Source organism: Oncorhynchus kisutch, linkage group LG15, assembly GCF_002021735.2.
Source record: "Oncorhynchus kisutch isolate 150728-3 linkage group LG15, Okis_V2, whole genome shotgun sequence".
NCBI lineage: Eukaryota > Metazoa > Chordata > Actinopteri > Salmoniformes > Salmonidae > Oncorhynchus > Oncorhynchus kisutch.
Genome location: NC_034188.2, coordinates 77995708 through 78023428, shown reverse-complemented (window position 1 = coordinate 78023428; position 27721 = coordinate 77995708). Strand labels below are relative to the sequence as shown.

General features: G+C 44.7%; 1 protein-coding gene across 3 annotated transcripts in view; it reads right to left on the bottom strand.

Annotated features, from left to right (window-relative positions):
• The window catches only part of robo1 (roundabout, axon guidance receptor, homolog 1 (Drosophila)), a 384177-nt gene that overhangs the window by 93372 nt on the left and 263084 nt on the right, over positions 1-27721 (bottom strand). For 2 of the 3 annotated variants that reach the window (XM_031791145.1, XM_031791147.1), the window contains exons 4-9: positions 24807-24927; positions 16616-16754; positions 16232-16359; positions 6617-6625; positions 5537-5661; positions 3227-3398 (exon numbers count right to left, since the gene is read on the bottom strand). In XM_031791145.1, the coding sequence (XP_031647005.1) occupies positions 3227-3398; positions 5537-5661; positions 6617-6625; positions 16232-16359; positions 16616-16754; positions 24807-24927 (694 nt within the window). The remainder of the gene's footprint in view (positions 1-3226; positions 3399-5536; positions 5662-6616; positions 6626-16231; positions 16360-16615; positions 16755-24806; positions 24928-27721) is intronic. The other variant, XM_031791146.1, reaches the window with a different exon arrangement.

Below are 27721 nucleotides of genomic sequence, written 5' to 3'. Positions count from 1 at the left end.
TAGACGGAGAGAGAGAGAAATTCAACAATAAACACAAGGTAGCTGTGTGGTAGACGGAGAGAGAGAGAAATTCAACAATAAACACAAGGTAGCTGTGTGGTAGACGGAGAGAGAGAGAAATTCAACAATAAACACAAGGTAGCTGTGTGGTAGACGGAGAGAGGGAGAAATTCAACAATAAACACAAGGTAGCTGTGTGGTAGACGGAGAGAGAGAGAAATTCAACAATAAACACAAGGTAGCTGTGTGGTAGACGGAGAGAGAGAGAGAGAAATTCAACAATAAACACAAGGTAGCTGTGTGGTAGACGGAGAGAGAGAGAAATTCAACAATAAACACAAGGTAGCTGTGTGGTAGACGGAGAGAGAGAGAAATTCAACAATAAACACAAGGTAGCTGTGTGGTAGACGGAGAGAGGGAGAAATTCAACAATAAACACAAGGTAGCTGTGTGGTAGACGGAGAGAGAGAGAAATTCAACAATAAACACAAGGTAGCTGTGTGGTAGACGGAGAGAGGGAGAAATACAACAATAAACACAAGGTAGCTGTGTGGTAGACGGAGAGAGAGAGAAATTCAACAATAAACACAAGGTAGCTGTGTGGTAGACGGAGAGAGAGAGAAATTCAACAATAAACACAAGGTAGCTGTGTGGTAGACGGAGAGAGAGAGAAATTCAACAATAAACACAAGGTAGCTGTGTGGTAGACAGAGAGAGAGAGAAATTCAACAATAAACACAAGGTAGCTGTGTGGTAGACGGAGAGAGAGAGAAATTCAACAATAAACACAAGGTAGCTGTGTGGTAGACAGAGAGAGAGAGAAATTTTATAATCATTCAGCAGTAGGAGTTGACCTTAGCCAAACAAATGAGGTGTAATTAAAATAAAACAGGCTAACATACAAGTCCTCTTTCTGTAGATCCAGACTCCAATGGAGACGTTAACATTCACAGCCAACCAAACCCCCCCATCCCCTCTCCACCTCCTTAAACCACACCCCCCTCATGAAACCACACCTCCAGTCTATAAAACACAGAACTTGGAAGAAAACGCTTCTAAATACCTAGCAGCACAGACAATGTTATTAGCATGAATCATTTTCCCTCCCTCTGTCCCCTCTCCCCATCTTCCTCCTCGTCATCCCCCTCTCAGTGGGCGTTCACCAGTCGACACGCACAGATTCAATTAAACGTGCTTTGTCTCCATGTCATTTCCATCATGTGACCGGAGAACGGTGTCCATCATGTTCCTGCTACTGCAGAGTGCTACTGTAGAGTGCTACTGTAGAGTGCTACTGTAGAGTGCTACTGAGGCTGTTATCATTAATGCTGTTAATACTGCTATTGATAACCAATTCTGCCAGCGCAGCTGATTTAGTCAGAAGCACAAGGTTGTTTGGTTCAAAGGAATAGCAAATCTATTGTAAACATGCAGTATGTGTATCCCCTTTTAAATACACATAATGTAGGACGTCTGTACATTTACACACACACTCAGTCTGGTATCATACATGGGAGACTGGCTCTGGTGCTGGCTCTGGTGCTGGCTCTGGTGCTGGTGGAGTTACTAAAACATTGTTACTGTGATCTGTAATTACCAGATTTGCCTACGGAGATGAGGAGGCCTGCTCCCTTTAATAACTGTTATTATCTTCTCCTTCTACTGTCTACCAGGACCTGCCACACCAAAGAGAGAGGGAGAGAGAGAGAGCAGGCCCAGCTACAAAGGTAGAGGGAGAGGTGTCTGGTTAGAGAGGGTTGAATCTAGGTGAGAGGTGTCTGGTTAGAGAGAGTTGAATCTAGGTGAGAGGTGTCTGGTTAGAGAGGATTGAATCTAGGTGAGAGATGTCTGGTTAGCGAGGACTGAATCTAGGTGAGAGGTGTCTGGTTAGAGAGGGTTGAATCTAGGTGAGAGATGTCTGGTTAGCGAGGATTGAATCTATGTGAGAGGTGTCTGGTTAGAGAGGGTTGAATCTAGGTGAGAGGTGTCTGGTTAGAGAGGGTTGAATCTAGGTGAGAGGTGTCTGGTTAGAGAGGGTTGAATCTAGGTGAGAGATGTCTGGTTAGCGAGGTTTGAATCTAGGTGAGAGGTGTCTGGTTAGAGAGGGTTGAATCTAGGTGAGAGGTGTCTGGTTAGAGAGGGTTGAATCTAGGTGAGAGGTGTCTGGTTAGAGAGGGTTGAATCTAGGTGAGAGGTGTCTGGTTAGAGAGGTTTGAATCTAGGTGAGAGGTGTCTGGTTAGAGAGAGTTGAATTTAGATGAGAGGTGTCTGGTTAGAGAGATTTGAATTTAGATGAGAGGTGTCTGGTTAGCGAGGGTTGAATCTAGGGGAGAGGTGTCTGGTTAGAGAGGTTTGAATCTAGGTGAGAGGTGTCTGGTTAGAGAGAGTTGAATTTAGATGAGAGGTGTCTGGTTAGAGAGATTTGAATTTAGATGAGAGGTTTCTGGTTAGCGAGGGTTGAATCTAGGGGAGAGGTGTCTGGTTAGAGAGGGTTGAATCTAGATAAGAGATGTCTGGTTAGAGAGGAGTGAATCTAGGTGAGAGGTGTCTGGTTAGAGAGGTTTGAATCTAGGTGAGAGGTGTCTGGTTAGAGAGGTTTGAATCTAGGTGAGAGATGTCTGGTTAGAGAGGTTTGAATCTAGGTGAGAGGTGTCTGGTTAGAGAGGAGTGAATCTAGGTGAGAGGTGTCTGGTTAGAGAGGGTTGAATCTAGGTGAGAGGTAAACAAAATAATAGTGACCAGAGAGACTGAGTGAGTCGCTATGGGAACGCTGGGACTAAAGCCAAGGTGACTACACTACCAGGCTGGCTGCATTGACTGAGAGTGATTAGAGGTCTGAACCACGCCTCCCCACAAAGACAGATCCCTCCACCAGCAGGCTAGTCTGTTAATGAGAGGAGACTCCTAGAGGAGACACCAGCCAGCATAAATGATACACTGCCAGGAGCCAACAGCCCAGAGCCAAGAGGCAAGCCAGGCTCCTGGAGAAGATGAGTCACCACAGAGTCTCCAACTCTGACAGGAGCACAGAAACCGGGCCAGACTTGGAACACAGTCTGATCAAAACTCCACAGACCTCAATATGTACTTTAGACACTTAAATACAGCTCATGTATATTATTATGTGTTTATTCAAACCCCTAAATATCTATGTGCCAAGGTGTGACAATACCACCAAGATGCCTCCAAGATCTAATTCTGGGAGTCACTGATTGGCGGAACTCACCGTCAGTGACCTCCAGCAGGGCCTTGGTGATGACAGAGCCAGCGATGTTGAGGGCCTGGCAGCTGTAGTAGCCCACGTCTGAGCGCTCTGCATCTGTGATAGTCAGGTCCCCCGTCTGGGAGACGGAGACGCGACTAGACGGCTGGGGGGGCTGGTAGGAGAAGAGCAGGTTCTAGAGGAGGGAGAGGAGAGAAGAAAGTACAGATATAGACAGAGAAGAGAGGAGACAGGACAGATATAGACAGAGAAGAGAGAAGACAGAGAAGACAGGAGACAGAACAGATATAGACAGAGAAGAGAGAATACAGGCCATATATATACAGAGAAGAGAGAAGACGGGCCAGATATAGAGAGAGAAGAGATAAGACAGGCCAGATATAGACAAAGAAAGGAGAAGACAGGCCAGATATAGACAGAGAAGAGAGAATAGAGGCCAGATATAGACAGAGAAGAGAGAAGACAGGCCAGATATAGACAGAGAAGAGAGAAGACAGGCCAGATATAGACAGAGAAAAGAGAAGACAGGCCAGATATAGACAGAGAAGAGAGAATACAGGCCATATATATACAGAGAAGAGAGAAGACGGGCCAGATATAGAGAGAGAAGAAATAAGACAGGCCAGATATAGACAAAGAAAGGAGAAGACAGGCCAGATATAGACAGAGAAAAGAGAAGACAGGCCAGATATAGACAGAGAAGAGAGAATACAGGCCATATATATACAGAGAAGAGAGAAGACGGGCCAGATATAGAGAGAGAAGAGATAAGACAGGCCAGATATAGACAGAGAAAAGAGAAGACAGGCCAGATATAGACAGAGAAGAGAGAATAGAGGCCAGATATAGACAGAGAAGAGAGAATACAGGCCATATATATACAGAGAAGAGAGAAGACGGGCCAGATATAGAGAGAGAAGAGATAAGACAGGCCAGATATAGACAGAGAAAAGAGAAGACAGGCCAGATATAGACAGAGAAGAGAGAATAGAGGCCAGATATAGACAGAGAAGAGAGAAGACAGGCCAGATATAGACAGAGAAGAGAGAAGACAGGCCAGATATAGACAGAGAAGAGAGAATAGAGGCCATATATATACAGAGAAGAGAGAAGACGGGCCAGATATAGACAGAGAAGAGATAAGACAGGCCAGATATAGACAAAGAAAGGAGAAGACAGGACAGATAGACAGAGAAGAGAGAAGACAGAGAAGAGAGGAGACAGAACAGATATAGACAAAGAAGAGAGAAGACAGGACAGATATAGACAGAGAAGAGAGAATAAAGGCCATATATATACAGAGAAGAGAGAAGACGGGCCAGATACAGACATAGAAGAGATAAGACAGGACAGATATAGACAGAGAAGAGAGGAGACAGGACAGATATAGACAGAGAAGAGAGAAGACAGAGAAGACAGGAGACAGAACAGATATAGACAGAGAAGAGAGAAGACAGGACGGATATAGACAGAGAAGAGAGAAGACAGGACAGATATAGATAGAGAAGAGAGAAGACAGGACAGATATAGACAGAGAAGAGAAAAGACAGGCCAGATATAGACAGAGAAGAGAGAATACAGGCCATATATATACAGATAAGAGAGAAGACGGGCCAGATATAGACAGAGAAGAGATAAGACAGGCCAGATATAGACAAAGAAAGGAGAAGACAGGACAGATAGACAGAGAAGAGAGAAGACAGAGAAGAGAGGAGACAGAACAGATATAGACAGAGAAGAGAGAAGCCAGGACAGATATAGATAGAGAAGAGAGAAGACAGGACAGATATAGACAGAGAAGAGAGAAGACAGGACAGATATAGACAGAGAAGAGAGAAGACAGGACAGATATAGATAGAGAAGAGAGAAGACAGGACAGATATAGACAGAGAAGAGAGAAGACAGGACAGATATAGACAGAGAAGAGAAAAGACAGGCCAGATATAGATAGAGAAGAGAGAAGACAGAGAAGAGAGAAGACAGGACAGATATAGACAGAGAAGAGAGAAGACAGGACACATATAGAGAAGCAGATCAGATAAAGACAGTAGGCTATGGAAGACCTGAAGGGTGATGGAATGGAACGGTCCAACTGAAGCATCAGTGTGAAGGTCAGTGAAGTTCACTGATTGTATGGCTGGTTTATAGGTGCAATCATAAAATGTGTAAAGAGCATATGGGAATATCAAATAATAAAAAAATGAAGACTATGATTTACTACTTGGTTGTCTTTCTTTTTTGTTCCATAAGCATTCCTCAACATGTGCTCATGTTGGGTTCCTGGTGTACTGTAGGTCCCCCAGAGCCTCTCACCTGGCTGCCCTCTCTCTGCCAGAAGATAGCAGGTTGAGGGTTTCCTGTTGCCTCACACTGGAAGGTGACGGTCCTCCCCACTGCCACCACCTGGTTCCTGGGCCGCACCACAAACACAGGGGGCACTAGAGGACAGGCATGGGGACAGTTAGCTAACATACTGACACAGCATCGCATATCACATACATCAGACAGAGATATCAGACATTACAATTAATATCCTGGTCTGGCTCATTTGAATGGAAAACAAAGGAATTTGAATGTTACAGTTATGGGCTCTGTATTCAAATGAGCTGTGGTTAAGGATTCAGGTTGTCTCTTTTTAGAGTAGACTTTTCTGGTTGCTCGTATGTGGACTGAAAGTCAGTCCAATCCATAATGCAGGCCGTGTATATATTAACAGCTAATGAATAGAGAAAACAGGAGTGTGGCCCCATGTGGGTCTCTACATTAGCATGGGCAAGGACACAGACCAATAATATTTACATGGACATGGGGGATCTGTAGGAGCATCCTGGACCAGGCCCAGCCATCTTAATGACAAACTGTTTCAGAGTGAAGCGCTTGTGTTGCCTCCCAACGCCACACACAGTGACATCGGGCCTCGCTGTGCTAATAGGCCTGTGTGGAGGGACACAGCCTGAATGCTGAGGGCCAGCGGCCGTGTGAATTACACCTTCATCTCTGAGGACAGCAGGTACGTAACAGAATATTACTACGCTCCAAACATCTTAACGCTGATACGGACCACGTAATACATCCATTAAAGAAATCTGCAGCCTGTCACTCCACATTCAGACACAATTTGTCCACAGTTAAAATGGGATATTTGGTAATGCATAAAGTAACACAACAAGGTGTAGAAAAATAATATCATGAAATGATTTGCTTTTACCTTGGATAACAGATTTTTACCCATTAATGTCCTTTTGTCACTGTTGCCATTGACAAGTGAAACATGAGTGCTGATTGGTGGGTGGAGGGTGATGGGAGGAGGATGGAGGGGGGTGGTGCTGTGACAGCTTCCTGTCTCTGTCAGGGCATCAGGGTGAATAGGTGACAGGTGACATTTCAACTTACCAGAAAGGACTGGAAGGAAACAGAAAGACGACAGAACAACACACAAGGCCAGAGATGAATAAATAAATCATAAACAACACCATGAAATAAATGAACATGACACAAAGACAACAGATAAGGAAGGCAACAATAGGATGTTTCATGGGTTAAAATAGTAATGGCATTGTCACTGAATGAATTTGAGACATGGCATGTGGGACCAGTCCAGTGGGAAATGAAGAACATTGGTGACTCATTACATTATGTCAAAATAATGCAAACAACCAATGAATAGCAACAACAAACACACTTTTCAACAGTACATCATGATGTACATCATTACACCCAGACACTTTTCAACAGTACATCATGATGTACATCATTACACCCAGACACTTTTCAACAGTACATCATGATGTACATCATTACACCCAGACACTTTTCAAAGTACATCATGACGTACATCATTACACCCAGACACTTTTCAACAGTACATCATGAAGTACATCATTACACCCAGACACTTTTCAACAGTACATCATGATGTACATCATTACACCCAGACACTTTTCAACAGTACATCATGACGTACATCATTACACCCAGACACTTTTCAACAGTACATCATGACGTACATCATTACACCCAGACACTTTTCAACAGTACATCATGATGTACATCATTACACCCAGACACTTTTCAACAGTACATCATGACGTACATCATTACACCCAGACACTTTTCAACAGTACATCATGACGTACATCATTACACCCAGACACTTTTCAACAGTACATCATGATGTACATCATTACACCCAGACACTTTTCAACAGTACATCATGACGTACATCATTACACCCAGACACTTTTCAACAGTACATCATGATGTACATCATTACACCCAGACACTTTTCAACAGTACATCATGATGTACATCATTACACCCAGACACTTTTCAACAGTACATCATGACGTACCCCCCTCTCTGGCCATGTACTTTTCAACAGTACATCATGACGTACATCATTACACCCAGACACTTTTCAACAGTACATCATGATGTACATCATTACACCCAGACACTTTTCAACAGTACATCATGATGTACATCATTACACCCAGACACTTTTCAACAGTACATCATGATGTACATCATTACACCCAGACACTTTTCAACAGTACATCATGACGTACATCATTACACCCAGACACTTTTCAACAGTACAACATGATGTACATCATTACACCCAGACACTTTTCAACAGTACATCATGACGTACATCATTACACTCAGACACTTTTCAACAGTACATCATGATGTACATCATTACACCCAGACACTTTTCAACAGTACATCATGATGTACATCATTACACCCAGACACTTTTCAACAGTACTCTCAGCATGACGCTGTTCAAAGCGTCTGTGTTTACCCATGTCTCCTCAGGAGCACATATTAAAAAGAAACATGAACAACTAAACAAAAACATCATTAACCTCTCCTCTCCTCTCCTCTCCTCTCCTCTCCTCTCCTCTCCTCTCCTCTCCTCTCCTCTCCTCTCCTCTCCTCTCCTCTCCTCTCCTCTCCTCTCCTCTCCTCTCCTCTCCTCTCCTCTCCTCTCCTCTCTATCTCTTGACTAATGAGGTTTTAGAGTCTCCTGAGGGCCAGCAACTTCGCACAGCCCCTCTCCAACCACTAAGGGTATAGCCTTGCATATGGACAACTATGCCATAAAAACACAAGGTGAATGTTAACTGTTACTCTCTGGCCATAAATCTTCCCTAGCCAATCAGAAACCTTATCTAATCTGTCTGCCTCAAACGGCTCCCACAGAAACATAACGCTGTCAATCAGAGTAATGATCCTTCCCCACCTATCACATGCTGTAAAATGCAGATAATCCTTACTTGAAAAGGTTCCAGAGGAAGAGGGTATCTGTGTGTCGGACCAAGGAGGAATCGCTGTATCTCACACACACATGAGCACAAGCACTCGCATGCACACACCCACCCATACACCTACACAAGACCACATTCAGCAAACACACCCATAAAGATACACACCCTCACTCACCTCCATTCATATGTGTCTAAGCCTTTAATGAGGTAACCCTACCTCTACCATGCTGCTGTGATCACAGTGGTGGACCTGGAACCAGGGGGGAGAGGTCAGCTCTAAGCCTGTCTGGGTCACAACTGTGTGGGGGATAGGAAGCCATGCAGTGCTGGGGCGTGTGTGTGTTTGTGTGTGTCAGGCTCTATCTGTGTTGTGATCAGAGGGAGTTGGGGGGAGGGGACCAGAGAGCAGTGTAGCCCCCTGCCCACTGGGGGGTCTGTTGTGTGCCAGGAACCCGTGTAGAGTGGTTCATAGGGATTGGAGTAGGCCTGCTGCTGTTCATAGGGCTCATATTAGCCCTGGGAGAGAAATACATGCTAAGTCTGATTAATAGGAGCTCCCACTAGGAGGACTGTGTGTGTGTTAGCGTGTGTGTAGGTCTGTAAACTCTCATTCACTGGCTGCTTAGGCCTGCCCTGATACTCCACAACAAGCCCATAAGCAGGCTGTATGTGCATTGGCATGCTGTAACCATCACAAGGCTGTATGTGCATTGGCATGCTGTAACCATCACAAGGCTGTATGTGCATTGGCATGCTGTAACCATCACAAGGCTGTATGTGCATTGGCATGCTGTAACCATCACAAGGCTGTATGTGCATTGGCATGCTGTAACCATCACAAGGCTGTATGTGCATTGGCATGCTGTAACCATCACAAGGCTGTATGTGCATTGGCATGCTGTAACCATCACAAGGCTGTATGTGCATTGGCATGCTGTAACCATCACAAGGCTGTATGTGATTATTATGGAAAACAGAAAGGAATGCTTCTATTTGGTTACATTTGTAACATGATTAAGATTGATATGATGTTGATATTTATAGGATAAAAAAAGATTCCTGACTGTGTGGTCTGGTAGAGAGAGACAGTGAGAGTATTGACTCTGTGGTCTGGTAGAGAGAGGTAATGAGTCCTGACTGTGTGGTCTGGTAGAGAGAGACAGTGAGAGTATTGACTGTGTGGTCTGGTAGAGAGAGACAGTGAGAGTATTGACTCTGTGGTCTGGTAGAGAGAGGTAATGAGTCCTGACTGTGTGGTCTGGTAGAGAGAGACAGTGAGAGTATTGACTGTGTGGTCTGGTAGAGAGAGACAGTGAGAGTATTGACTGTGTGGTCTGGTAGAGAGAGACAGTGAGAGTATTGACTGTGTGGTCTGGTAGAGAGAGACAGTGAGAGTATTGACTGTGTGGTCTGGTAGAGAGAGACAGTGAGAGTATTGACTGTGTGGTCTGGTAGAGAGAGACAGTGAGAGTATTGACTGTGTGGTCTGGTAGAGAGAGACAGTGAGAGTATTGACTGTGTGGTCTGGTAGAGAGAGACAGTGAGAGTATTGAATGTGTGGCCTGGTAGAGAGAGACAGTGAGAGTATTGATTGTGTGGCCTGGTAGAGAGAGACAGTGAGAGTATTGACTGTGTGGTCTGGTAGAGAGAGACAGTGAGAGTATTGACTGTGTGGTCTGGTAGAGAGAGACAGTGAGCGTATTGACTGTGTGGCCTGGTAGAGAGAGACAGTGAGAGTATTGACTATGTGGTCTGGTAGAGAGAGACAGTGAGCGTATTGACTGTGTGGCCTGGTAGAGAGAGACAGTGAGAGTATTGACTGTGTGGCCTGGTAGAGAGAGACAGTGAGAGTATTGACTGTGTGGTCTGGTAGAGAGAGACAGTGAGAGTATTGACTGTGTGGTCTGGTAGAGAGAGACAGTGAGAGTATTGACTGTGTGGTCTGGTAGAGAGAGACAGTGAGAGTATTGACTGTGTGGTCTGGTAGAGAGAGACAGTGAGAGTATTGACTGTGTGGTCTGGTAGAGAGAGACAGTGAGAGTATTGACTGTGTGGTCTGGTAGAGAGAGACAGTGAGAGTATTGACTGTGTGGTCTGGTAGAGATAGACAGTGAGAGTATTGACTGTGTGGTCTGGTAGAGAGAGACAGTGAGAGTATTGACTGTGTGGTCTGGTAGAGAGAGACAGTGAGAGTATTGACTGTGTGGTCTGGTAGAGAGAGACAGTGAGAGTATTGACTGTGTGGTCTGGTAGAGAGAGACAGTGAGAGTATTGACTGTGTGGTCTGGTAGAGAGAGACAGTGAGAGTATTGACTGTGTGGTCTGGTAGAGAGAGACAGTGAGAGTATTGACTGTGTGGTCTGGTAGAGAGAGACAGTGAGAGTATTGACTGTGTGGTCTGGTAGAGATAGACAGTGAGAGTATTGACTGTGTGGTCTGGTAGAGAGAGACAGTGAGAGTATTGACTGTGTGGTCTGGTAGAGAGAGACAGTGAGAGTATTGACTGTGTGGTCTGGTAGAGAGAGACAGTGAGAGTATTGACTGTGTGGTCTGGTAGAGAGAGACAGTGAGAGTATTGACTGTGTGGTCTGGTAGAGAGAGACAGTGAGAGTATTGACTGTATGGTCTGGTAGAGAGAGACAGTGAGAGTATTGACTGTGTGGTCTGGTCTCTAACAGCTTGTTCTGGGTTTACAGTATATCATCATCCTGCTTACTTCATTCATATGAGAACAGCTGATTAGGAGAAGGCTCTGCTGTGCACATTGTAGTGGGTGTATGACGTAGGTTCCTCTTTCTAACTCTCTCCGGTAGTTTAGGCAACACTTCTCCTATTCCAGTCCCTTTCCATGGGTTGTTAGTAAAGCCACTTTTGGTGCTTCCATTCCATTCAAGTCTTTTCCACAAATAAATCACAACTAATGGCAAAATGACCAGCGAAGAGAAGCCCACTGGTCCTCTGCATTGTTTTACCAGTGATACTAGCATACAGTATTCACATTCTAATGGTGAATATCCCCATATCCCCATGTAGTTTCCTTAACAAAACACAAACACAACCACAGAACCTATATCTGATATCTCAGTACTGAATGACTAAAGCTACACATTCTCATCTGGTGTAGATAAATGATTTTTACAATGAAACAGTAAATCTAACCAAGCCCATGGCCTGGACATTTATGTGTTTCTTACATCAATAAATGGAATATTTGACTTGCCGTGTTTATATGAGGTGTAACAGACAGGCAAACACGTGTGTAAAACAATAATTCACTGATTAAGTTAGTAATGAGAGCAGAGCAGTGAGAAAGATAAATATCTCTGGGCGCCACGGCACAATGCTGACATTGTTCACTGACGATCTGGCCATGAGAGGTGTGAAGAACAAAACCTCTGTCTGTCCATTCTGGAATGAATGGGCCAAACGAACCAGCACAAAACTCTTTTAACATTTCACTTTAGAGTCGTGATAAATTATTTAAACACTTTCGATTCAAGCAAAAACGATTCAAATGAATATACTGTTCACATAACATACTGTAATCACAAAAATATTGAATCATGTTTCATGCTACAGCTCGCAATACTGTGATGCTGTGAACTTTCCTTCTCGATGCAAGCCATGTTTAAATGGCCCTTCGGTACCCTCATCTGGGAGTTACTGGCAGAGCATTGAATTATCAGAACATTTACATGAATTCCACATAGAAGCAGACAATCTGATTTACTCCAGTGTAACACACCGTCTGAGCCAACCATTCACTACCACTGAAATTACATTAAACTGTCTAAGAAATCTTACGCAATGCATTAGCAACCTTCCTATCCTGACTGTTGTTAAAAAACATGTTACTTGTGTCTTAATCTATCCCTTTGTTTTTCTTCCCCCCATCTTGTGGTCCTCAGTGATCTGATGGGACACATGATTCTAGAATCGATAACATGTATGACAGATCAGTCATTCCATGTGCTAGCTCTCCTGACAAGCATCAGGCCGGTTGCAAATACAACATGACGGAATCTGCCACTGTTCTGCTTCTCTTTTTTCTCTCTCTCTCTTTCATTTGCCATCTACTCCTGTCTTGCCCTATTCAGACCTACAATTACCCAGCTTTTCATTCCTTAAGCTTGCCCATGTCCTGCAATTAGGAGCATACAATTTCCTGGCTTGGACGGTGGCCTGCTTGTCTTTAACTAGCTATCCTCTCTCCTTCCCTCCATCAGTGTCCAGGCCCTCCCTGGTCTCTCTGCCATCCGAGCTGGCCTCACCATGTCCCTGGTCAGGCTGACTGGAGATCAGAGATCAGTGCCAGAGGCTCTGTGACTCACACCCCACACTAAATGAAGCTTGGCATGGAGAGCTACGACTAAGGTTTTTTATATTTGTATATATAACTACGGTCTAGAGATTTCCTGATGGTATTATATGGTAGGGAAGAACTGGCTGTTTGGAGGACTTCATCGAGAGGTCAGAAAGGGCTTGGTAAAATGAGGACCGGGCTTGGTAAAATGAGGACCGGGCTTGGTAAAAGGAGGCTTTGATCCTATCGGCACAAACAAACCACAGTCACACATCTGTTGATTTCATTACTTTTTGGGGGAGATAACTTACCACGTCTTGCATGCCTCCTCTAATACAGGGTCTAACCTCATCCTGCATGCCTCCTCTAATACAGGGTCTAACCTCATCCTGCATGCCTCCTCTAATACAGGGTCTAACCTCATCCTGCATGCCTCCTCTAATACAGGGTCTAACCTCATCCTGCATGCCTCCTCTAATACAGGGTCTAACCTCATCCTGCATGCCTCCTCTAATACAGGGTCTAACCTCATCCTGCATGCCTCCTCTAATACAGGGTCTAACCTCATCCTGCATGCTTCCTCTAATACAGGGTCTAACCTCATCCTGCATGCTTCCTCTAATACAGGGCCTAACCTCATCCTGCATGCCTCCTCTAATACAGGGTCTAATACAGGGTCTAACCTCATCCTGCATGCTTCCTCTAATACAGGGTCTAACCTCATCCTGCATGCTTCCTCTAATACAGGGTCTAACCTCATCCTGCATGCCTCCTCTAATACAGGGTCTAATACAGGGTCTAACCTCATCCTGCATGCTTCCTCTAATACAGGGTCTAACCTCATCCTGCATGCTTCCTCTAATATAGGGTCTAACATCATCCTGCATGCTTCCTCTAATACAGGGTTTTACCTCATCCTGGATGCCTCCTCTAATACAGGGTCTAACCTCATCCTGCATGCCTCCTCTAATACAGGGTCTAACGTCATCCTGCATGCCTAGTCTAATACAGGGTCTAACCTCATCCTGCATGCCTCCTCTAATACAGGGTCTAACCTCATCCTGCATGCCTCCTCTAATACAGTGTCTAACCTCACCCTGCATGCTTCCTCTAATACAGGGTCTAACCTCATCCTGCATGCCTCCTCTAATACTGGGTCTAAAACAGTGTCTAACCTCATCCTGCATGCCTCCTCTAATACAGGGTCTAATACAGTGTCTAACCTCATCCTGCATGCCTCCTCTAATACAGGCTCGTACCTCATCCTGTATGCCTCCTCTAATACAGGGTCTAACCTCATCCTGCATGCTTCCTCTAATACAGGGTCTAACCTCATCCTGCATGCCTCCTCTAATACAGTGTCTAACCTCATCCTGCATGCTTCCTCTAATACAGGGTCTAACCTCATCCTGCATGCTTCCTCTAATACAGGGTCTAACCTCATCCTGCATGCCTCCTCTAATACAGGGTCTAACCTCATCCTGCATGCCTCCTCTAATACAGGGTCTAACCTCATCCTGCATGCCTCCTCTAATACAGGGTCTAACCTCATCCTGCATGCCTCATCCTGCATGCTTCCTCTAATACAGGGTCTAACCTCCTCTAATACAGGGTCTAACCTCATCCTGCATGCTTCCTCTAATACAGGGTTTTACCTCATCCTGCATGCTTCCTCTAATACAGGGTCTAACCTCATCCTGCATGCCTCCTCTAATACAGGGTCTAATACAGGGTCTAACGTCATCCTGCATGCTTCCTCTAATACAGGGTCTAACCTCATCCTGCATGCTTCCTCTAATACAGGCTCTTACCTCATCCTGCATGCTTCCTCTAATACAGGCTCTTACCTCATCCTGCATGCTTCCTCTAATACAGGCTCTTACCTCATCCTGCATGCTTCCTCTAATACAGGCTCTTACCTCACCCTGCATGCTTCCTCTAATACAGGCTCTTACCTCATCCTGCATGCTTCCTCTAATACAGGCTCTTACCTCACCCTGCATGCTTCCTCTAATACAGGGTCTAACCTCATCCTGCATGCTTCCTCTAATACAGGCTCTTACCTCACCCTGCATGCTTCCTCTAATACAGGGTCTAACCTCATCCTGCATGCTTCCTCTAATACAGGGTCTAACCTCATCCTGCATGCCTCATCCTGCATGCTTCCTCTAATACAGGGTCTTACCTCACCCTGCATGCCTCCTCTAATACATGTATAGCATGTGAGATAATATGCTGCTTATGAGGTCATACAGAATAGAAGGGTCAAATTCAAATGTCCAGTCTCTTCATAGCGCTCGAGGACTGCTGGGAATACAATTTTATACATCTGACCTCACCATACAAACATTTGTCCCCCCCCCCCTCTCCCCCCAACACACACACCCTCCACCCCTTATCTACCTCATCCAGCCTCAATTCCCATCTTGTTCTGCTCCAGTGTTGAGTCACTTCAACCCCTTAATTATACACCTCCCCACCCTCCTTACCCCATCCCCCATCCCCTGTGCACTGAACCACCTTCTATCCCCTACCCCCTTTCCTCCTCCTCCCCTGCACCCCAATATTCCCATTACCGTGTTGTTAAATGACCCCAGTGTTCCCCCTGCTTGCCTCCCAGGAGGGTTTAGGGATGGGGGGATCCAGGCCCCCTTGTTCTACTGAATGACTCCTTTCTGAGTGTTCACACTCTGTGACCAACTGCTTTCTATTCTCACTGTGTTAGTAGGATGTACAATGGAGAGAGACACACAGAGGCTTCCCACAGGCCTACCACTGATACAGCATATCTTAAACATGACCCGAGAGCTGCCTCTAAAGGAATGTCCTCGCTCCTATGGGTGCCGCAAATGGAATTGATTATCATTGAGCTCCCATGTGTAAAGTGTAAGAGGATCTATGGATTTTCAGATGACCTTTATTAGAAATCAATCAGCTAATTGAGAGAGAACGGGTGAAAGTAATAACCTTTCAGGCTCCAGAATTGGGTGTATAATAGCAGTGCGGTTGAGCTAAATTACATCTAAGGTGCTAAAACTCCCCGTAACCAATACAACTAGAGAGACTGAAACATATGGAACAATCAATATACCTTTCAGCAATAGAGGCTCAACAACAGGGCTAAGTACCGTAACAATGTACAATATTTTCAAGATAGCTGGTGCATTGGCCTCTCCTTGGTAAACATGTACAGCAGAGTTAGCCAAACTCGGTCCTCAGGACCCCAAGGGGTGCACGTTTTGGTTTTTGCCCTAGCACTACACAGCTGATTCAAATAAACAATTCATCATCAAGCTTTGATCATTTGAATCAGCTGTGTAGTGTTAGGGCAAAAAGCTAAACGTGCCCCCCTTGGTGTCCCGAGGACCAAGTTTGGGAAATGCTGATGTAAAGTATTTTACTAGAGTAAGTAACATAGTTGTGTGGTCTTACCGTGGACGGTGAGGGTGGCCGACGCCTCTGCCCTGCCCACCATGTTCTCTGACACGCAGGTGTAAGAACCCATGTCTGCAGAGGTCAGACGACGGATCTTCAGGGTGTGGTCCTCACGGATCTCATATCTGGAATACACACAGGTAGTCAGTCAAACGCGCACACACACACACACACACACACACACACACACACACACACACACACACACACACACACACACACACACACACACACACACACACACACACACACTCATACCTTACTGTAAATGCACACATGCTGATCATCAGACAGACAAAAGGGAGTGAGGGATGAAATAGAGCGATATAGGGATTGTGCTGTAATAAAGGTGGCCAGAAGATGAGTCATACAGTACAGTACCTTCCCTTAGGCAGCTCTCCGTCCTCTTTCCTCCAGCGGACGGTGGGAACCGGGTCGCCCCGGGCCTCACACCTGAACTCCACGCTCTGGTCCACCAGCACCACCTGGCTGCCGGGACGCTTCACAAAGCTGGGTCGCTCTGCAGAGAGAGATGACATAGCACGGGACTATTCAGTACTTGGTCTACAATATGTCAGTACACTGTATCTGCAGTTATACAGGATAGTATAGCATAGTATGGTATAATATACAGTTGTCAGTTGTTTATCAGCTTGACCTTACATTCAAAATATCATATGCATCGAACCTTTAATTGAGTTAAAATTGTTCAAAGAAAAAAATAATATCAACAAGAAATGTTTTTATTTCTTCAGAAACATGCGTGCCACAATTACTGGCACCCCTAGAAATTCTGATGAACAAAACAATCGAATTGATGTGTATTCCGATTAAGATTTCTGTGAACTCTTAAAAAACTACGAAATGAGACAAAATGATATTGACCTTCACAAACCAGGAAATTGCTATAAAAAGAGAGATATCTACACGGCTGAAAAAACACATCTCCACTATTAGGGCAATAACTATGACATGTTCAACAACTGGAGCTGTGACGAACCTGCCTGGAAGAGACACAAGTGTATTTTGCCTCCACACACAGTGAGAAGGATGTTTCAAGTGGCAAACAAATATCCAAGGATCACAGTTGGAGAATTGCAGAAATGGTTTACATCTTGGGGTCACCAATTCTCCAAAACTACAATTAGACGGCACCTTCATGCCAACAATTTATTTGTAAGGGTTGCCAGAAAAAAGCCACTGCTGTCCCCAAACCACAAATGTGAACATGTGGAGTTTGATACATGTCATTGGACCTTTCATTGGAACCAGGATCTATGGTCTGATGAGACTAAAATAGAGCTTTTTAGAAACAAACACCAGAGGTTGGTGTAAAAAGCCATGGTCATGGTCATGCAAAAGAGCCAAGGTCGTGCAGAAGAGTCATGGTTATGCAGAAGAGTCATGGTCATGCAGAAGAGTCATGGTCATGGTCATGCAGAAGAGCCATGGTCATGGTCATGCAGAAGAGTCATGGTCATGCAGAAGAGCCATGGTCATGCAGAAGAGTCATGGTCATGGTCATGCAGAAGAGTCATGGTCATGCAGAAGAGCCATGGTCATGCAGAAGAGTCATGCTCATGGTCATGCAGAAGAGTCATGGTCATGGTCATGCAGAAGAGCCATGGTCATGCAGAAGAGCCATGGTCATGCAGAAGAGCCATGGTCATGCAGAAGAGTCATGGTCATGCAGAAGAGTCATGGTCATGCAGAAGAGCCATGGTCATGCAGAAGAGTCATGGTCATGGTCATGCAGAAGAGTCATGGTCATGGTCATGCAGAAGAGCCATGGTCATGCAGAAGAGCCATGGTCATGCAGAAGAGCCATGGTCATGCAGAAGAGTCATGGTCATGCAGAAGAGCCATGGTCATGCAGAAAATAAAATAATCCCTACTGGTGGTGGACCTGTGAAGTATGGTGGTGGACCTGTGAAGTATGGTGGTGGACCTGTGAAGTATGGTGGTGGATCTGTGAAGTATGGTGGTGGACCTGTGAAGTATGGTGGTGGATTTGTCAAGTATGGTGGTGGACCTGTGAAGTATGGTGGTGGACCTGTGAAGTATGGTGGTGGATCTGTGAAGTATGGTGGTGGACCTGTGAAGTATGGTGGTGGACCTGTGAAGTATGGTAGTGGACCTGTGAAGTATGGTGGTGGACCTGTGAAGTATGGTGGTTAACCTGTGAAGTATGGTGGTGTACCTGTGAAGTATGGTGGTGGACCTGTGAAGTATGGTGGTGGATCTGTGAAGTATGGTGGTGGACCTGTGAAGTATGGTGGTGGACCTGTGAAGTATGGTGGTAGACCTGTGAAGTATGGTGGTGGATCTGTGAAGTATGGTGGTGGACCTGTGACGTATGGTGGTGGACCTGTGAAGTATGGTGGTGGACCTGTGAAGTATGGTGGTGGACCTGTGACGTATGGTGGTGGACCTGTGAAGTATGGTGGTGGACCTGTGAAGTATGGTGGTGGACCTGTGAAGTATGGTGGTGGATCTGTGAAGTATGGTGGTGGACCTGTGAAGTATGGTGGTGGATTTGTCAAGTATGGTGGTGGACCTGTGAAGTATGGTGGTGGACCTGTGAAGTATGGTGGTGGATCTGTGAAGTATGGTGGTGGACCTGTGAAGTATGGTGGTGGACCTGTGAAGTATGGTGGTGGACCTGTGAAGTATGGTGGTAGACCTGTGAAGTATGGTGGTGGATCTGTGAAGTATGGTGGTGGACCTGTGAAGTATGGTGGTGGACCTGTGAAGTATGGTGGTAGACCTGTGAAGTATGGTGGTGGATCTGTGAAGTATGGTGGTGGACCTGTGACGTATGGTGGTGGACCTGTGAAGTATGGTGGTGGATTTGTCAAGTATGGTGGTGGACCTGTGAAGTATGGTGGTGGACCTGTGAAGTATGGTGGTGGATCTGTGAAGTATGGTGGTGGATCTGTGAAGTACGGCGGTGGTTCTGTGAAGTATGGTGGTGGATCTGTGATGTTGTGGTGCTGTTTAACTTCCAAAGGCCCTGGGAACATTGTTAGGATACATGGCATCATGGACTTCATCAATAACCAGGAGATTTTAGGCAAAAACTGGGTCGTTGTTGGATCATCTGGCAGGACAATGATTCAAAGCACACTCCTAAATCCACACAAAACATTTTTTCATTGACTATGTAATCAAGCTTTTGCCATTCCAGTCCCCAAAACCCGATTGAAAAGCTATGGGGTGAATTCTGGAGAGTTTATGTATGGAGGAATGATCTCAACTCCCTTCCTGTATTCTCCCACCTCATCAAACATTATAGGAGACGACTCAGAGCTGTTATCTAGGCAAATGGAGGATGTGCTCTCCCACCTCATCAAACATTATAGGAGACGACTCAGAGCTGTTATCTTGGCAAAGGGAGGATGTGCTCTCCCACCTCATCAAACATTATAGGAGACGACTCAGAGCTGTTATCTTGGCAAAGGGAGGATGTGCTCTCCCACCTCATCAAACATTATAGGAGAAGACTCAGAGCTGTTATCTAGGAAAAGGGAGGATGTGCTCTCCCACCTCATCAAACATTATAGGAGACGACTCAGAGCTGTTATCTAGGCAAATGGAGGATGTGCTCTCCCACCTCATCAAACATTATAGGAGACGACTCAGAGCTGTTATCTTGGCAAAGGGAGGATGTGCTCTCCCACCTCATCAAACATTATAGGAGACGACTCAGAGCTGTTATCTTGGCAAAGGGAGGATGTGCTCTCCCACCTCATCAAACATTATAGGAGAAGACTCAGAGCTGTTATCTAGGAAAAGGGAGGATGTGCTCTCCCACCTCATCAAACATTATAGGAGACGACTCAGAGCTGTTATCTTGGCAAAGGGAGGATGTGCTCTCCCACCTCATCAAACATTATAGGAGACGACTCAGAGCTGTTATCTTGGCAAAGGGAGGATGTGCTCTCCCACCTCATCAAACATTATAGGAGACGACTCAGAGCTGTTATCTTGGCAAAGGGAGGATGTGCTCTCCCACCTCATCAAACATTATAGGAGACGACTCAGAGCTGTTATCTAGGCAAAGGGAGGATGTGCTCTCCCACCTCATCAAACATTATAGGAGACGACTCAGAGCTGTTATCTAGGAAAAGGGAGGATGTGCTCTCCCACCTCATCAAACATTATAGGAGACGACTCAGAGCTGTTATCTAGGAAAAGGGAGGATGTGCTCTCCCACCTCATCAAACATTATAGGAGACGACTCAGAGCTGTTATCTAGGAAAAGGGAGGATGTGCTCTCCCACCTCATCAAACATTATAGGAGACGACTCAGAGCTGTTATCTTGGCAAATGGAGGATGTGCTCTCCCACCTCATCAAACATTATAGGAGACGACTCAGAGCTGTTATCTAGGCAAAGGGAGGATGTGCTCTCCCACCTCATCAAACATTATAGGAGACGACTCAGAGCTGTTATCTAGGAAAAGGGAGGATGTGCTCTCCCACCTCATCAAACATTATAGGAGACGACTCAGAGCTGTTATCTTGGCAAATGGAGGATGTGCTCTCCCACCTCATCAAACATTATAGGAGACGACTCAGAGCTGTTATCTAGGCAAAGGGAGGGTGCACAAAGTTCTAAATGAAAGGTTGCCCATCATTGTGAAACATGTTTTTGAAAAAAAAAAAAATTCTTGATTACAATTATTTTTCTTTTGAACAATTTTAACTCAATTAAAGGTTAAATTCATATGCATTTAAGGTTCAAAGGCACTTACATTTTTTGTCTTGCCCATTCACCCTCTGAATGGCACACATACACAATCCATGTCTCAGTTATCTAAAAATCCTTCTTTAACCCGTCTCCTCCCCTTCATCTACACTGATTCAAGTGGATTTAACAAGTGACACCAATAAGGGATCATAGTTTCACCTGGATTCACCTGATCAGTCTGTCATGGAAAGAGCAGGTATTCTTAATGTATTGTATACTCAGTATAGTATAGTATAGTGTAACATAGCATAGCATAGTATAGCATGGCATAGTATAGCATAGTACAGCATAGCATAGTATAACATTGTATAGTATAGCATAGTAAAGCATAGTATAGTATAGCATAGCATATTATATAATTGAATAGTATAGTATAGCATAGTAAAGCATAGTATAGTATAGTATAGCATAGAATATTATATCTTTGAATAGTACAGCATATCATAGTATAACATTGCATAGTATAGCATGGCATAGTATAGCATAGTACAGCATAGCATAGTATAACATTGTATAGTATAGCATAATAAAGCATAGTATAGTATAGCATAGCATAGTATATCATTGAATAGTATAGTATAGCATAGTATATCATGGCATAGTATAGCACAGTACATCATAGTATAGTATAGCATAGCATATTATATCATTGAATAGTATAGTATAGCATAGTATAGCATGGCATAGTATAGCATAGTACAGCATAGTATAGTATAGTATAGTATATTATATCATTGAATAGTATAGTATAGCATAGTATAGCATGGCATAGTATAGCACAGTGCAGCATAGTATAGTATAGTATAGCATATTATATCATTGAATAGTATAGCAGAGTACAGCATAGCATAGTATAGTATAGCATAGCATATTATATCATTGAATAGTATATTATAGCATAGTATAACATAGCATAGTATAGCATAGTATAGTAAAGCATAGTATAGTATAGTATAGTATAGTATAGCATAGCATAGCATATTATATCATTGAATAGTATAGCATAGTACAGCATAGCATAGTATAGTATAGTATAGCATATTATATAATTGAATAGTATAGCATAGCATAATATAGTATCGTAGTGTGTGACTATACTGTATCTTTAGCACTGTATGGGAATTGAATCATCTTGCCGATCAGTCTGTAGCAGCAGTCTCAGTGCTAACATTAGCAGTGTGTTTAAGTAATCACATCTACCCTCGTTGCTCTTTATCCTGATGATCTGAGAGGTTCTGTAAAAGCTTGCTGTTGCACTCCATCCCCCCTAGCCTTCCAGCAGGGATTGAAATAAAAATACATTTTGGAAAAAGCTTGTGAAATGAAAACAGATAGCCATCTAGCAACCCTGGTCCCTCAGGTCCAGCTCAGCTCAACTCCCTCTGCGGACCCTATCCCCTCAGTAGAAACACACAACAACGCACATCTCCATACGGAACACTTAGCAGATTTCCTAATACCTTTAATATCCCTCTCCTCCAACATTTGTTTTTTAATATTTCCCACAGCTCAACAATTGCAGTTCAATAGTTTGACCTCCCTCCTCTCTGCTCTCTTACCTCCCCTCTCTCTACTTTCTCCCCTCTCTGCTCTCTCCCCTCCCTCTGCACATTCCCTCCTTCCTCACATCCTCTTCAGACTTGGCTTGAAAACGTGCTCGGTAAGTGCCTGGGGCTGTCGTGAGTTTTTCTGTTGTGATGTTTACTCAAACAGGCAAAGCCATAGCAATGAGCTGAGCTCTTTGAAGCCCTCTCAGTATGATTTCCATATATAATGATATATCTTACGTTGGACAGAAGAATACGTGGGCCCTGTCGGAGGGAATGATGAGAGGTCTAGTGGGATAGGAAGTAGAGGAAGTGGAGAGGACAGTCAGAAGTTCAGCCCACTGAGGTCAATACAGAGGTCTATACTGACACTATAAACTGAGGCACCGGAGAGCTGTGGGTTCAAAGGCCAGTCATGGTGGAATGGGGCACAGCTGGCCAGAAGAGAGGTGCTGAGGTGGGTCAGTAGGGGAAGGGGTCCAGCGGGGAGAAAAGGGGGTCAGTAGAGGGGGGGGGGGGTTCCTGGGGGAGTTCATGGTTAACTGGTAGAGTGAAGGCCAGGTCACACTCCTCTTGAAGGGGTCAATGACACCGTTTAGTCTCCTTGGAGACACACACAAACAGAAACATCTGGACCCTCTTCACTGCTGTACACAAACAAACAGTGAGACAGAGAGAGAGAGAATGTGTGTGTGTGAGAAAGAGAGAGAGAGAAAGAGAGAGAGAGAAAGAGAGAGAGAGAGAGAGAGAGAGAGAGAGAAAGAGAGATGGTGAGTGAGTGTGTGTGTGTGTGTGTGAGAAAGAGAGAGAAAGAGAGAGAGAAAGAGAGAGAGAGAAAGAGAGATGGTGAGTGAGTGTGTGTGTGTGTGTGTGTGTGTGTGTGTGTGTGTGTGTGTGTGTGTGTGTGTGTGTGTGTGTGTGTGTGTGTGTGTGTGTGTGTGTGTGTGTGTGTGTGTGTGTGTGTGTGTGTGTGTGTGTGTGTGAGAAAGAGAGAGAAAGAGAGAGAGAAAGAGAGAGAGAGAAAGAGAGATGGTGAGTGAGTGTGTGTGAGAGGAAGAGAAAGAGAAAGAGAAAGAGAAAGAGAAAGAGAAAGAGAAAGAGAAAGAGAAAGAGAAAGAGAGATGGTGAGTGAGTGTGTGTGAGAAAGAGAGAAATAGAGAGAGAGAAATAGAGAGAGAGAGAAAGAGAGATGGTGAGTGAGTGAGTGTGTGTGTGGGAAAGAGAGAGAGAAATAGAGAGAGAAATAGAGAAATAGAGAGAGAAAGAGAGATGGTGAGTGTGTGTGTGTAAGAGAGAGAGGGAGAGACAGAGCGAGAGACTCCTAGTGTTAGTCTCCACAATTCAGAGGTTAAATGCCTGCTCTTCAAAGATGACCTATGCCTGCTGTCATCCACAGCACACGACCTACAGCAGAGCCTGGACCTGTTAGAGCAATACTGCCAGACCTGGGTCCTGGCAGTAAACCCCAAAAATACTAAAATAATGATTTTTCCAGAGAAGATCCAAATCTCAGAGAATTAGACCAAAGTTCTCAATTCGTAGAAAATATATAGAGTACTGCACACACTACAATTACCTAGGTTTAAAAACAAGCTCAACTGGACACCTTAATGATGCAGTGACTGAACTGAGAGAGAAAGCACGCAGGGCGTTCTACACCATTAAAAAACAAATTCAAATTGAAATACCTATTAAAATTTGGCTAAAACTAATCGAATGTGTCATTGAACCAATTGCACTTTATGGCAGCGAGGTGTGGTGTCCACTTGCAAAACATGATTTCACCAAATGGGACAAACACCCCATTGAAACCCTGCATGCAGAGTTCTGTAAGATTCTCCTACATGTCCAGAGGAAAACTACAAACAATGTATGCAGGGCAGAATTAGGCCAATATCCACTATTAATAAAAACTCAAAAAAGAGAAGCTGGTCGTGGTGCTGAGTTTATAAACCTGTTCTACTAGCACACTGAAGCCTCAGGACCTGAACATCCAATCAATCAGAATAAAACAAATTACAACACAGTCAAAACAAAACTACATTGCTTATTGGGAAACACAAGCACAAAACAAAATGCAGTGCTATCTGGCCCTAAATCAACAGTACACTGTGGCTAACTACGGTGTACTGTCGAGAGAGAGAGAGCGAGAGAGAGAGAGAGAGAGAGAGAGAGAGAGAGAGAGAGAGAAAGATAATGAGAGTGTGTGTGGGGGGGGGGGGGGGGGGGTAAATAAACAGGGTGGGTGTGTGTGTATGAGGAAGGTTACTTACCGAGCACAGTCAGCTCAGCAATCTCACTCTCCCTCTCTCCCACCATGTTGGTCCCGACACACACATACTTCCCAGCATCGCTTTTTCTGGCATTGGTTATCATCAGCTTTCCTCCCCGGATCTGACGAATGAGAGAAAAGAGAGAGATGAGAGGTTAGACCTTGAGAGGGCAGAGGAGACATACTGTAATCAACCAGAGACAGAGGACACTGGGGTGTCAGAGGGGACATAGTGTAATCAACCAGAGACAGAGGGCACTGGGGTGTCAGAGGAGACATACTGTAATCAACCAGAGACAGTGGGCACTGGGGTGTCAGAGGGGACATACTGTAATCAACCAGAGACAGAGGGCACTGGGGTGTCAGAGGGGACATACTGTAATCAACCAGAGACAGAGGGCACTGGGGTGTCAGAGGGGACATACTGTAATCAACCAGAGACAAAGGGCACTGGGGTGTCAGAGGGGACATACTGTAATCAACCAGAGACAGAAGGCACTGGGGTGTCAGAGGGGACATACTGTAATCAACCAGAGACAGAGGGCACTGGGGTGTCAGAGGAGACATACTGTAATCAACCAGAGACAGAGGGCACTGGGGTGTCAGAGGGGACATACTGTAATCAACCAGAGACAGAGGGCACTGGGGTGTCAGAGGGGACATACTGTAATCAACCAGAGACAGAGGGCACTGGGGTGTCAGAGGGGACATACTGTAATCAACCAGAGATAGAGGGCACTGGGGTGTCAGAGGGGACATACTGTAATCAACCAGAGACAGAGGGCATTGGGGTGTCAGAGGGGACACAAAACACCACTTCTAGCATTGCAAATCATTCTCTCAGTTTAAAAGCATTGTATTTCCTCACCCATGGAGTTATGAGTTTTTCCACAACCATGACCAACGGCAGAGTTCAATAAAACTTCATCTGTCATGTTTGTTGGGAGTATAAACTCACAAATTAATCTTAGCGAGCCATGTATGTCCTGTGGTCCAAGTGATAGAAAACCAAAGTACTGTAATACTGTACTAACTGCAGCCAGCGGTGTAAAGTACTTAAGTAAAAATACTTTAAAGTACTACTTAAGAAGTGGCTGTACTTTACTTTGCTATTTAGTTTTACTTTTAGTTCACTACATTCCTAAATAAAATAATATACTTTTTGCTCCATACATTTTCCCTGAGACCCAAAAGTACTCTGTTCTAGCAGACTCACTACATACAGATGCTTCGTTTGTAAATGTCTGAGTGTTGGAGTGTGCCCCTGGCTATAAGTAGATCAATCAAAAACACAAAAATTGTGTCGTCTGGTTTGTTTAATATAAGAAATTGAAAATTGTTCATACTTTTTCTTTTGATACTTAAGTATATTTTAGAAATTACATTTAGTTTTGATACTTAAGTATATTTAAAACCAAATGCTTTTATACTTTTACTCAAGGAATAATTTACTGGGTGACTTTCACTTTTACTTGAGCCATTTTCTATTAAGGTTTCCTTACTTTTAATGGAGTATTACAAATCGCTACTTTCTCCACCACTGACTGCAGTACCTGTCCAACCATTCTATGCTATTCTCATTCCACCTGTGGTTTGTATGGCTTTATCAGAATGTCTGTTCCTTCACAGGGCTAGCCTGGCCGAAAATCACTTCCCCAAACCTACAAGGCCCCTAAGAGAAAACCTGAGGCAGGGTCGATTGGAAGCATTACTGCAGCTACAAATGACCTCCAGCACAACAATCTCCAGTACTGTAATAGTGGAGGGTTCCAGACAAGAAGAACAAAAGAATGCGCGTGCGCGCGCACACACACACACACACACACACTCTCTCTCTCTCCCTCTCTAAAAGTTGTGTTTCGTGTCCAGGACCAGGTGAGCGTGATGGCTGTTATTTCCCAGGGCTTTGATTACAGGCCAGGGGGGTGCTTTGTTCTCGGGCACTGGGTGAGGCAGCCGGCCCCTCTCAGGTCCTTGTCAGGCCCCCAGCCCTTCTCTGACAGCCATGCCAGTCAGAGTAGCAGCACACAATAGAAGGGGGAACCACTGATCTGCCTGTTCCAAGGGGGCTTAAGGGTTTAAGGGTTACACACCTCAGCCCACAAGCTGGAAGACTCCGGACCCCCACCCCCAGGTCTGTAACAGATACCTTCATTAGACTTAGGTGTGTGTGTAGGTGTTTAGGTGTGTGTGTGTGTGTGTGTGTGTGTGTACGTTGGGGGTGTGTGTACATAGGGAGGAGTTGAAGGGGGTAGTCCCACACAGCTTTGCGAAACAGCCCCAAACCTGCTGCCTTTCACTGGCTGACTTCAGTCAAACACACTGCTACACATGTATTCAATTTATGACACACCATGTAACATCTCACTAAATCTAATTTACTGTGGTCAACACTCCATGTGTGCCTACGCTCTGCACTGTAGGTGATCTAAAAACAGGTATGACTGGCATGTGGAGAACAGAGCCTCACTTTTATTATGACACAGCAGCCTAATGAAGAGTGACACCTTGTTCATTAGCAAAACAATCCACATGACATCTGCTAGGTAGGGGAATGACAGGTTCTAAGAACAGGGGAATATAGAAAAAGAATGTCAGAAGGTTCTCAGTGGAACAACCCAACCCATCACATCGGTGTTATGTGGTCTAACAGTTCATCTGGGAGGAGTAGAGACAGGGAGAGGTCGTCTAAATGCCACAACCCTCCAATTTAACTAAGCCAGCCAGAGGAAAGACAAGGCTCCTCCAGGGACACCTCACCTCCACCCTACTCCCCCACCGGACACATTCCTCTGGGTTCTGAGGCATTCTGGGGCCCCTCACGCCCTCACTGCTAGTTTAATATGAATCATTAAAACAGCCTTTAAATAGAAGACAAGGTGAAGTGAGAGGAAGGGTAATGAAAAGGGTCACATT